Source organism: Neolamprologus multifasciatus, chromosome 18, assembly GCF_963576455.1.
Source record: "Neolamprologus multifasciatus chromosome 18, fNeoMul1.2, whole genome shotgun sequence".
In the NCBI taxonomy this organism is placed as follows: domain Eukaryota; kingdom Metazoa; phylum Chordata; class Actinopteri; order Cichliformes; family Cichlidae; genus Neolamprologus; species Neolamprologus multifasciatus.
Genome location: NC_140456.1, coordinates 23,949,732 through 23,962,421, shown reverse-complemented (window position 1 = coordinate 23,962,421; position 12,690 = coordinate 23,949,732). Strand labels below are relative to the sequence as shown.

General features: G+C 39.6%; 1 protein-coding gene across 2 annotated transcripts in view; it reads right to left on the bottom strand.

Moving 5' to 3' along the window:
• Positions 1 to 3,242: 3,242 nt before the first annotated feature.
• Positions 3,243 to 12,690, bottom strand: part of kcnn1a (potassium intermediate/small conductance calcium-activated channel, subfamily N, member 1a) — a 64,295-nt gene continuing 54,847 nt past the window's right edge. The window contains exons 8-9 of one of the 2 annotated variants that reach the window (XM_085141998.1): positions 10,285 to 10,354; positions 3,243 to 7,940 (exon numbers count right to left, since the gene is read on the bottom strand). In XM_085141998.1, the coding sequence (XP_084998124.1) occupies positions 7,635 to 7,940; positions 10,285 to 10,354 (376 nt within the window). In that variant the 3' untranslated portion in view covers positions 3,243 to 7,634. Of the gene's footprint in view, positions 7,941 to 10,284; positions 12,499 to 12,690 lie in introns of both variants that reach the window. The other variant, XR_014870958.1, reaches the window with a different exon arrangement.

The window sequence follows — 12,690 nt, the reverse complement described above, 5'->3', positions numbered from 1 at the left end:
GTTAATGTGTTGACGTCTTCCAGCCCCACTCATGAGGTGATCCGCGGTAGCTCGTTAACGGAGATTTGCCGTGTTGTGACGTTAATGTCATTTCAGATTTACGCTGACAGCACTAGTGGGAACACAACCAATATGACTGCACATTTACTCCGACATCATCCTAGTGCAAAGACAAGTGGAAGCAGAGAAAAACAACAAGCAGCATGCTACAAACTTTACCCGAGTCATTTAGACAGCCGTTAGCACATGATTCTCCTTATGGGGACCTGATATGTTTAATATGCTGCTGAGAATATAGCCCAGAAGAAGCGTATAGTATAGCTTTTATTTTGGAAAGAGACATTTCTCCATAATAAACTCTCTTTTCCAAAGATGAGTGATTCCTCAATCAGATACAGGGCTCGCAAAATCGCTAGCCCGACGGGGCTTTTTTCCAGTCGGGCTACCAAAATCTATCTCTGCCCTGCCCGTCGGCCTATCCTAGGAAGGAAAAATATATGTCAATGCTTTTGCATTCTTTTGGAAATGTAGCTGGGTAATTATGTCATTGGCATCGGCCACTGTCAATATGTGACATACTGAAATCGCGTTTGAATTTGCGCTTGTTTTTTGCTTTCACTTTGCAATCGCGTGAACTGTGTATAGAGAGCGACAGTACTGATTGGTGAGTGATGATAATTTGCGCACCAATTCCTCTGACATCGTCTTATCAATCGTTAGCTTACTATGCAAACATGACAAGTGAAATCTCCCGCAGCTTAAACATGTGAGAGGTTGATCGCGCAGAGAATCGCTGAGCGTTATGTTAGTGCGTGTGTAAAAGCAGCAGGATATATATTTTAGTTCTGCTGAGCCAAATAAGACAGGTCAGCGTGAAGAAGTGACAGCCAAAGAAAAGCTTACCACAAAACGGAAAGGTTATGACAAATCAGACTATAAGGAAAAAAGAAAGTGCAGCTTTATGGTTTCATGGACAAAAGAATTTCTGTGGCTGCAATATGACGAGCTAAATAACCAGGGCTGCACATAAGTGGTCCGCAGGTGCGCATTCGCTGTCAAAATAAAAACCCGCACAAGATAAGAAGTTGCAACGCGTGTTTGCGTACATAAGATTTTCAGGAGGACAGACATTTGTTTAGAACTCTTAAAGATGTCGAAGAAGCTCCTTTAAGCAGTTACTGTGATGTTCCTCCACCTCCAAAGAAATGTCAGAAGGAGTCCGAACCACAAAAGAAGCGCGTATTCTCTGAAAAGTGGTTGCAGGAGGTGAGCTGGCTTCAAACAAATGATGAACGCACAGAGATGTGGTGCAGAATGTGCCGTGAAAATTTAATAAATGACAAATTAATAAAAAGGCATGAACATTTTTTTTGTATCGAAAAAATATCGAACCGTGACACCAAAGTATCGAACCGAACCGAACCGTGAATTTTGTGTATCGTTGCACCCCTAATATATATATATATATATATGAATAACTGTATTTACCTACTGATGGAGCTAGACCCCCAATTTGAGAGCCACTTATGTACTAAATGAGCAAAAATTTACAAATGAGGCAGCAATGAATCATGCTAGCTGACTCTGTGTTAAGTCAATAGGGAAACTAGGCCTACACAGAAACAAGAACAATACTGTATGTGTACCAATCTGAGTTTTTAGCTTTGGCTTAAATGATCCTTTCAAGTGGAAAACATCCAGCTAGCCAAGCATGTGTGAGTGTGAACATACACATACGCAATATAAAGTGCATGTACACTTTCACAGTTGAAGTCCTAGCATATGGTTTGAGAGTTTTGAAAAGAGCTGCCGCCTTCTTTCACTGCTAAATGAAGCAGATAAGCAATGGCAGCTTCCAGCAAGCAGCCTCATTTGCAGCCGTTCATTCTGTTCGGATCTCAGAAAGAGAAAAAATGGGCAGCAGATGAAAAGATACAGATAGAGCTAAAAAGACAGAAAGAGAAATGATGGATGCTGAAATAAGTGACACTCAAAAAAACATTTGGTGGAATGAAAAGGCCCTTCACACCCACTCTCCACCACTACACCAAAACCAAAATCAATACTCTCTCTGATTTCCCCAAGTGTATGCCAAGCCACATTAGTTGAAAGCTATATGCAGGGCATTAAGCATAATGCAGCTCCTAGCTGCTCGTTCCTGAGAAAAGTCGGCCTTGTAATAAATTTAATAACTTAATAAAAACACTTCCCCATGTCCCAAGTTTTCCCCATAGGATCTTTTCAAACTATGCTCTTCAGTACCCTATATGCTGATTCTTCTTCCCCCTGTAATTCCAAACTCCAAGGGTGATCTTCAGTCCTCTGCAACATGACTCCATCTCCTGTTTTCTCACTGTTTGGCTGAGCTTCAGTACCCTCTAGGGGAGATTGCTGGTAATTTAATGCCACTATGCTTGCTTTTCACACTTCAGCACAAGGATAAGCTGAGTGAATTAAATGTGTTTAATAAGACAGACTGTTAGAGAAGGAAAGGATGGCCATGCGGCATAATTTGTGTGCACCTTTCACAATTTCTGCCTCTCTTTCCTACTTTGGTTTCCACCGTAAAGCGAGATTTAGTTCTATGAGAGCGCATTCAATGTCACATATGATTGTTATCACTTTAGAGGATAAAAACAATATTTTAATTACTTTGTACTAATTGGATTGTTGAGGAGCTGTTCCCTGTGTTTCCACGGTTGCATGTCTTTGGGGTTGTGTAGCAACAACAACAGGGTGACTGACTCTGCCACTTTTGCGGGATATCGGTCTGCTGCCAAGTCCCTGCAGATTTTACTGTAATTAACTAGGCAGAGCCTTGTTTGTGCATGTGGACATGAATAGTAGCTTGTTATTTGAACATTAATGGCTGTGTACGAGTGTGTGTGTGTTGTGCACAGCCCACAGTTCACCTTGGAACAGCGCCCCAGCAGCTGCGTGTCCTCTGGAGTGCTGTTTATATCAATACTTCCTCCTGTAATCATGTTTTAGGACGGCCCATGCCTCAGTTTCACAGGACGAAATGTGTGATGTTTGCGTCTGTCAACACATTTGCCAACCCACCTTTCAAGTCTCACATTTGACTTTGGGCTTCTGCCATTTTCCTTCCCTCTTGGGGAGGCCCTGGCATGGGAAAGTTTCAGATTGGAGTACGCAAATTAAACGGGAAGTAAAACATTAGGAAGATTATTCAAAACGGAATTGTCAAATCCCAGCGGAAGAAAAAGAAAGAATAACGGTCATAGATGAAGATAGTCTTTAATGTTGACCTTGGTGTCTCTCCTTGTTAGGACAAAGGTTCACCTGCAAAATGAAGGAACAATGAACAGTATACAGAGAACATGTTAAACCCATTTGCCATCCATTAAAAGTTGATTTATTCCAGTGCTACTACGTACATTATGCATCATGTGGCAGTGTACACAGAACAATGATTAGGTTACATTTTTTCAGTTTTTTGGGGAGTGGGGGGTTCACTCTGTACTCAGCAGAAGTGTGTTCTGATGCCTGCTCTATGACGAAAGCCTACTTATAATAAAAGTCCGGGATGTGTTAATCGTTTTGTCTTATCTACCATTATCAGAGCAACATCATGAATGTCCCTCACTTCACTATGAAATACTGTGTATGTGTTTCATCTTCTAGAAAAGGATCAGTTCAGTAAATATTAGAATGGTGTTTAGGCTGGTCTTTGTGATGGGATACAAAGAAAACCAATTACAACAGAGTAAGGAACAGCAGATCCTGGATTAAATTTCCTATCTGCAAATGTAAAACAATAAAAGGTCTTTTGGGGGTTTCTTTTGTAACTGCCAGAATTTCAATCCCCTCGTGTAATTTCTAGGCATTTTTTTTTTACTACATACCTATGACATGCTGGCAGCCACCTACCTTTACCTTTTCACCTTTGTCCTGTTTAAATGGTGACATCTACAATGAGGTCATATTAACAGGACACCCAATCTTGCTGTTCATAACCTTCCTGTCAGTGAATGAGCAAAGTCTTTCCTTTTTTTCGTGCCACCCGATGAAGTCCTTAACACCAGCATTGTTATGTCTCTCTGGGGAAGAGACTCCAGCATCTGTGATCCTTTCTGTTGTAACTACACACCAAGTACAAAATGGGACATGACCTGGGTTTCCATTGCTTCTTCCTCCCTTGCAGTTTTTCTTTGTTTGGTTGGGTTTGGTTTTTTTTTGGAACCACTTCAATGTCTTTTCTGCAGGCCATCTGTCAAGCCTACTTTTGTATGAGGGACTGATATTCTTAATAATGACAGATGAAAAACGTGAGGACGTACCAGATGTAATGACAAGGTGGAAACCTTAGATAGGAACAGGCAGGTAAGGCTGTAATCAAGCAGATAGGCTTAGCCATCCTGACTAATTGGATGATACTGATTGAAACAGAGACTGCAAAAGCATGATAGATCTCTTTATAGGCTACTATTAGGGAGAAGTGTAGCACTCTGAGATAGGAAAGGCTAAAGGTGGGGGCAGTAAAGAGTCATGCTTCATCAACTCAAGTTGAAAGGGAAAAAGCTAATATTCATGCTCGATTAAGTTGCACTTGTAGCAAACTGAATACATTCTTAAAAGAAGTGCTCTCTGGTCAATCCAGAGCCTGTGAGATAGCGAACCTGTTTGTTCTCTCACAGGGTTGGACCTAGACTCAGTTAAGCCTAAAGCAGCTTGGAAATAATTAAGACCATGGAAATAATAATGATCCTACAACTGTCCATTTGCTTAAGGGACCACAAATATGAGATTTAGCACTAGCGTTCTTTTGGGACTCAAATAATCTACTGTTCAAATCATCCTAGCCTGCTAACCTGATGACCTCCTGTTCTGTTCTAATGTGCTCTGGGAAAATCCTAAATATTTGTCTTCAAATTAAACTTTGCAAGTCATCACAGCACTAGAATATGCCAGTGCATGCTTTCATAGAAGTTTCCCCCTCACTTCTTATCCATCACTGTACCACTCAGATAACCAAAGCAAAGGCCTCAAAGAACAGTTCAATGTTATACTTTACTACTGAGAGCTGTCCACTTAGACTACAGGTCTGTACAGTAAATATAAAGCTAGTATTAGAAACCAGTTAGCTTATGCTCCTGATGAGTCAATTGAAGCCACAGACTGAAAGTGACAAAACTCAGAAGCTCTGACAGACATGCCCAATTTTACAGTAGAAGTAAAATCTTTACAATGGATTTGGTACCTATAGCCAATTTCCCAGTTTATAACAATTGTTCGGAATAATTTTGACTTAATTAGACTTTATTTGTAATAAAGCTTGAACTATAATTAAGGGTCTATCTGAGTATTGTGTCTTGTTCTTGTCATACTAAAAGATATTTTAAGAAACTGGCTGTTTCTTTGCTAAGTACATTTTAAGTCTGTTTTTCACTAGTCAAAGTTTGTGTTGTGTTCAATATCACAGTGAACTCCTGATGCATCTTTTTCTAAACTTTCCCAGGCAGTGCTAGCATTACAAACCATGAGTCACTGCAGCTCTCTGAGAAAAAAAAAACCCTCAGAAAGCCCCCAGTGCATCCAGTATAATCTACATAATGGAGATAATGTGACACGATATGCTAGCGATAGCTTAAGAGGAGCTAGAGCTAGCATATATCTCAGGTTGTTTTGATTCTGTCTGGACTCAGGAATGTAAGTAGTTAATGTGAATTTGTGTTTATTACTTAAATTTCTCTGCATGTAGATGACAACATACACAAAAATTAATCTTGCAGTCTCCCACCAGTTAAGCCAATCTAAAGCTAATTTTATATTTATAGTACAGACATGAGGGGCAGTGATAACATACTAGACTGCAAGAGAGCATATAAGTTTAATCGTTTTTTCTTTTTTTAACTGTAAAACTATGGTTTATTTACTTTGAGATCAGTTCACTGTTTTGTAACCCAAAAGTTTCTTCTGCATTTTTTGTATTTTTGAGGATTTTTTTTGTAATACTGATTTTTTTTATTTTTTAATCTCTCTTCATATTTTAAACAGGATCAACTTGCTGCAATTCTCTAGGTTCTGCAACTCTAAAAAACACAGGTATCCTCGCAAAATAAAAAATTGGGGGAAAAAAAAATTTAAAAATATAATACAAAAGAAAAGCAACCAACAAACCAAAGGTAATCTAATGAAACTAAGTGTATAAATAACCAGAGCCATCTGGGTGTGATCCATAACTACTTCTGGACAGAACCATGCAAAAGAGCTGGGTTAGTTACTCAATTTGACCAGTGATGTGTTTGTGCCTGTATCCCAGCAGACCTCAAGCCATGCAATTTTCTGAAGACCACAGGAAGTTCTAATTAGTGGTAGTGAGAAAGGTAGACTACTACATATTTCATATTTGTTGTGTATGAGTGTGCAGCATTGAGCTTAAAGTGAACTTGTTCTCTGAAACACACAAATATGCTCTCAATCTGTCTCGCCACGGGTTTCTCGCAGTACTTCTCCATTTGTCTCTGTGTTAGAAATAGAAAAACAGGTTTTCAAAACATTTAGAGTTGCAGTGTAATGGAGGCAATGTTATGCATGTTAGACATTTTCTTTAAAGTTTTGGAGAGGAATGTATCTGAAAAAGGAATGCAATGTTGTATTTAGACTGTTAACATCGTAAAAAAGCTCTGAAATTAGTAATTAAATAACCCTCTACTATTTATACATTCAGGCACTGAAAAATCACATGTCAATATGTAACTAAAAAAGATAGTCGCTCTCATTTTTTTCCTTGGTAAGAACAAGGAAGCTGATACCTTGAAGTTGGCAATAGTGATCATTTTTCCTACCCAGTAGTAATGCCATATGCATCCCCATTGCTATTTATTTGTGTAACAGTTTCTCCTCCCCTTTAAGTGCATTTTCAATCACTGACCTGAAGTCAGAGCTTTTGTAGCCTCTCCTAAAGCTTTCACCCTAAACTATGGGAAAGAATCCATGACACTAGTCATTTGAAAGGGAAGTCCAATGGTTTGTCTTGTTCTCCTCACCGGACAAACAGGTAGACGGACAGATGGCTGGACAGATGTCCTCCATGGCCTCAGAGGGCCAGCAGGTGAGCCAAGGCCCTCAGCTCCACAGACCAACTTCCCCCCTTGTTGTTAAGGACTCTCCGGTGTGATAGCCAGCTCTCACCTCAGCAACCCTGAACTCAGTCTTTTTCTTTTTTTTTTTTTTTTAACTATACAAGGGCTTTTACAAAAAAAGCTAACTTGGACAGCCATACAATGGCTAAAACATAAACCATATCTCTACTTTATCTCAGTTTGTAATTTTTTTTCTATTTTTCTTTTTTGGATGCATTTGTTTTTTCTTGATTTAAGTCTTTGCTTGCTTTTCTTTGTTCTTTTCGAGTAGCTCTAATCAGGCCTGTGCTGAGAGGCTCAGTCACAGAGAAACTGGTTTTCTGGATTTTTTTTTCATTAGGTGGAGAGGAAGGAATGAGTGGGAGGGAAAGGACAAGGATCAGGTCACGGACCAAGATGTGGGTTCATTATTAGTCCAGACATGGACTTGCCAGCAGATATGAGACAGAATTGGATGGGACAGAATGAGGCGACACGTTGGTTTGGGAAAGGTGGGGCTCAAAGGTGATTACAGAAGATTTGTCAAGGTTATCCGCTATCAGAGGAGGTGTGTGGTGCTGTGGAGGGAGAGCGCCGCCTACGGGCGGTGGAAGTCCAGGATCGCTCGGAGCGTTCGGAACGCTCAGAGGCTAGCGAAGCGGGTCGAAAGCGGTGAACAAAGCCGTCCAGGAAGTCCTGCTGCTGCTGGGTTATGGCTTGCGAGATGAGGCAGGGCAGTGCCTGCAGGCTGCCCGTCACTGAGTCCAGCTTGTCCTCCAATGTGCCGATGCGCTTATCCAGCTCCTCGCTGCGTTCCTGCAGCTCTGACACCAGGTCATACATCACATTCTGGGTCTAATGAAGGAGAGAAAGTAAATGTGTTTTGGGACAAGAAGGAACAGGAGGACATAGACAGGAGGGACAAGGGAGGAAGAGGCAAGATAGAAACATTAAGAAGCTGTTTCACAACTTGTTGCAACAACTAAAATTAGAGATGATATACAGTAGGACGCATATAGTGATTAAAGAAAAAAAAACCTTAATGTAACAGTAATAATAAATTCCATGAGTAGACAACTACGGTAAATATATTACAGCAGAGGAGGAAATAATTTAAAGGAAGCAGTAGGAAGGGGAGCTGTAAAGTTTCAGCAAGTCAGCATAGATTTTATCTTCCCATAGATTTTACAACCAACTTCTCCAATCCATTTATAGCTCCTGAAGGTCTTTAATCCTTTATGTGTTTGCTTGACACAACTCATTTATATAATGAAAAGCATCTCTAGTATTTAGGTACTTAATGCTTAACAGTTCATGCAGTTCTGGCCAGCTCAGCATGTGACATCTGCAAGTAATTCTTGCATCTCAACTAAGCAGTTTTTGATATTGCAAAATTAATCACACATTATATACAACATATTGCATTCTTCAACATCACAGAGCATTTTATAAGATTTGCAATTTAACAGTCATCTGCAGAGATGACAAAATACTCATGTAGGGTCTCCAGGCATGTGTGCCCCTCAGAAATCAAATCTAAAATCCAGATGTGAAAGGTTTATATCTCTAGGGTGTATGCAGATTGATCTGACCATTGAGCACAGTAAGGCGCAAGTAAACACACATTAAAGCGATTGGCCTTGGAACCTTTTAAAATACACACTGGAGTGCAAATGCCATCCACATCAAATGAAGTCAATGCAGCCATGCACCTCCCTTTGAACCCCCTCTCAGCTCTGGTGCCTCAGCTGACATCTGTACAGCCAGACAGAAGCTACTGAAGCATTTCTGTATCCAGTAGGGTTCATTCTCCAAAGAGTTAGCTTGGCCAAGATCACTTTTTAAGGCAGTGCAGGTGCCGTTTGATTTGATGTGATGCGTAGATGTTACATTCAATTTAAAATGGTATGATAATGTCAAACATGAAATATATATATATATATATATATATATATATATATATATATATATATATTATATTATTATTGTGTACAATAACTTTACCACTTTAATGATTTCTATAGGAGCTTAATTTGCCAAAAAACAGAGAAAATAGTCCATGAAATAAAGTTAGAATTGATTCTGACTGATTGTATTTTCATCTTCTCCCGCAAACCTTCTATAGATAACATAACATAACAGTAAAAGTTTTAAAAGTTTTATTTAAGAATGAAACTGATGACCTGTACTGAATGACGTAATGTTTGACATTTGTATTAGCCCTCAAAAACTATTAAGTATTAGATTAAAAAGAGCACTCCTCTCAAATGTTGAAGCCTGAACATCTTAATCTTCTAACACTTCAAGAGCTGCACATATTGTCTACCTGGGATGTTGCATCTTGGGCCAAGCATTTTAACCAGTTGCTTAAAACCCTGCTTTCCAACCACATAATCACATCAGTAATTTCTATCCACCATTTGCTCTTCCTTTCATATGCAGTAGAATTAGCAAATAGTCCAGCAATGTTTGCTCAAGTTATTTGTTTACATTTGGGTCTCATATAAAAAGTTGCTATTATCTCCTCCTCTGAAGCCTGGTTGTACTCAATGTGTTTTTGCCTGAAGTAATATAAAAAGTTAGTTGTTTCCACCTTTAGTCTGAAAGGTTATCTTGCATATTTTGCAAAGTAGCTGCTAGTTGTTGAAGTAGCTTCCTTTTTGTTACCAAATCGTCATCAGAGGATGATACACGCTCTTGCCCTCAGACATGCCAGGCTTGTCTCGTTATTCTGTGTGCTGAGGAATGTAAACGCAGGCCTTGGATATAGTAATGATATGGTACTTTTTTATTATGTATTTGCGGATGATATGATATGGCACAACCCTATTTTCCTAGGGGTTTTTTGCTGACTATTCAAAAAAAAAAAGAAAAAAAAGAATGCACAACTTGATGCAGTCCCAGGATCGGCTCACCTATCAGCTTTATGCGGTAAGCTAAAGACGCTACAATTTTTAAGTGCACGGGGAGACCACTGAAAATATCCTAGGACAAAACCTTGGGGTTCCCTGTAGTTTATGTCCTTGGAAAGAGCCTGCTCGGGCCCTTCCTGAGAAGAATATCGCCATATAATAGAAGAATATACATTCAGTCAGTTTAAATAAAGACAGAATAGCAACGGCAAGTTAAAATAATCACAGCACAAATTATATCAAAACCTTCAAAAGATTAAGTTAGATTTTTAACTTGGAAAACTTACCTTTGCCAGGTCCACCAAGGTGTTAGCCTGATCATTGAGTTTCCTTTGCTCCATCTTAACACTGCGCAGTCTGAGTGGGCGCACAAGGAGGTGTGAACATGAAAAACAGGGAAGGAGAATGTGGACAAAAGGAAAGAGATGACAGCAAGGAAGAGAGGAGAGCAGAGTGAAGAAGGGGAAGGAGGGTAGTTTGAAGGAGTAGAGCACAGAGAGACAGGTTTTTGAGGGGCAGAGAGGGCCAATAGAAAAGAAAGGAGGAGGAGGAACAACAAATGTTTTATCAGGACACTTCTTTGACTGATGACATTGAAAAGAAAGTAAGACATGCATTGTAAATATTTTCTTTATGTATTTATATTTATACACATATATGGAAGTGTATGCATATAAATATATATTAAAGGCATTCCTGGTCTTGGTCAATACAATACCAACCAAAACATGCAAATTTACAGAAGCATACTACACTCATTTTGAAAAAAAAAATAGACTGTTTGTCATGTTTAAGCTAGCTCTTTTTTGTTATAACAAGATCTTTTTTTCACAACGTTACAGTCCTTTAAGCAGCAGGTGGCAGCAAGTATTTTTGTTGTAATGAGAAATGATGCTAATAGTGAGAGATGATCTTGTTACAAGCCAAAAAAAGAATCAGTTTTTGAAAAAGTGGGAAAAGGAGCTCAATACGTGAAAGAAAAGTATTATTAGGAGTTAAAAATGCCCCTGTGAGCTAGAATGCAATATGCTTCCATACAAGAAAATCCCAAAACCTGTTTGAAATCAAAACATTCCCATCTCTTTCCAAAACTAAGACATTGAAAAAAGGAAAAAGATGGCATGCCCTTTGTCAGTGCTACACACAGCTCAGTGGTAGGACTTCAGATATACACACTGGTCATTCAGTAAGCGTGCAGTGACTATGACTGACTTTGTGCACAATGAAACGAGTTGAGTGTTTTCAGTGCTGGATATTGTGAGTGTGTGTGTGTGTGTGAGAGAGAGAGAGTGCATATGTGCATGAGCTGATGTGTGTATGTGTGGATGCCACAGATAAAGGATGAAACTTGCCAGAAATAAACTGCCTAATGACACTGCTGAACATACGGCAACATCGACATTTCAAACATTTTAAATGAAATGCTGCACGATGATACATTGGACATGTTTTGTGATGCCTTCAACAAAGCGCCTCCTTATCTCTAATCAAATACATTATGGCTCTGTAAGAACTGTTAACGCTGATGTGCATAATATGCCATTGTTAGCAGTGGCATCACACAGCCATCATCTGAATGTGCGAGGGGAAGAATTTCCCTGTTCGGCAAATTATGAGACAGGATGACATTCAAGGGCATTTATTCATGTGCAAATCAGTATATCAGAGCAGAGTGAGACTGCTCGCTTACGGCTCTATCTCTGTGGGAAACTGCTCCAGCTCGTATGTGTCTGTTTGCCCGGCTTTGTCATCCCTTATGGCTGTCGAAGAATTGGGACTATTTGAGGTAAAAGCTCTACTTATTAGCGTAACACATTTTGAGTACAATTTTGTTCTACAAAACCCCAATGTACATGTTGCGCTGTGCCTTTTGTGCCATCCTATTGATGTCATGTACAAGGCCTTGTTGTTTGATCTCATATTAGAAAGGGAGAAAACAGCATAAATCAAGACTAAATCAACAGCAAGCATTTGATCCACATTAGAACTACAGGATAGAACACTGTGCTTATTTATGTCATCACAAAACCTTCAGGAGTGTAGGATGAGTTCTGTTGATGCAGGTTAATATAGCCCCAGAGCAGCTATATTAATCATGGGCAACAATATACACTACATCATCAATGATTATGAACTGCTGGCCAAGCCAACAAAGCTCCAAGCTCATTCTGCGCAAGATGCTTTTTCTTTCACACGTTCTCTCCAGACAGCCCTCCACTATCGACAATGTGGATGCTTTTCGTTCATTCAAGTCAGGGGGGAAATGGGAGGGAGAGGGAAGTAAATGGAACACTGAAGTAAAGAAAAAAAAAAAACACAACCGAAAACAGCAATTCAGCATCCATCCTTTTTTTCTTCTTCTTCTTTTTTTTTTAGAAACAAGTAAACTTTTTTTTTTTTTACATGCATGTCGAACGCAGACATGGAGAGAGGAGGAGCAGGAGGATGTTGAAGAAACAGTAGGAAGAGGATACATAGAAGACTCAACTTACTTCTGAGCTCTGCGGTGATAGAGCAAAACAAAGACAGAACACAGTACAGATTTTTAACCCCACAACATTCACGAAACGAGCGAAAACCATTACACTTCTCACTGTAAGCACAGGGTAAAAAGAGGGTCGCGGGGAGAGGGGGGCAAGGGAGGGGAACAGGAAGGACCATTACACTAGATTGCAGAGTGTTTGTGTGTATGT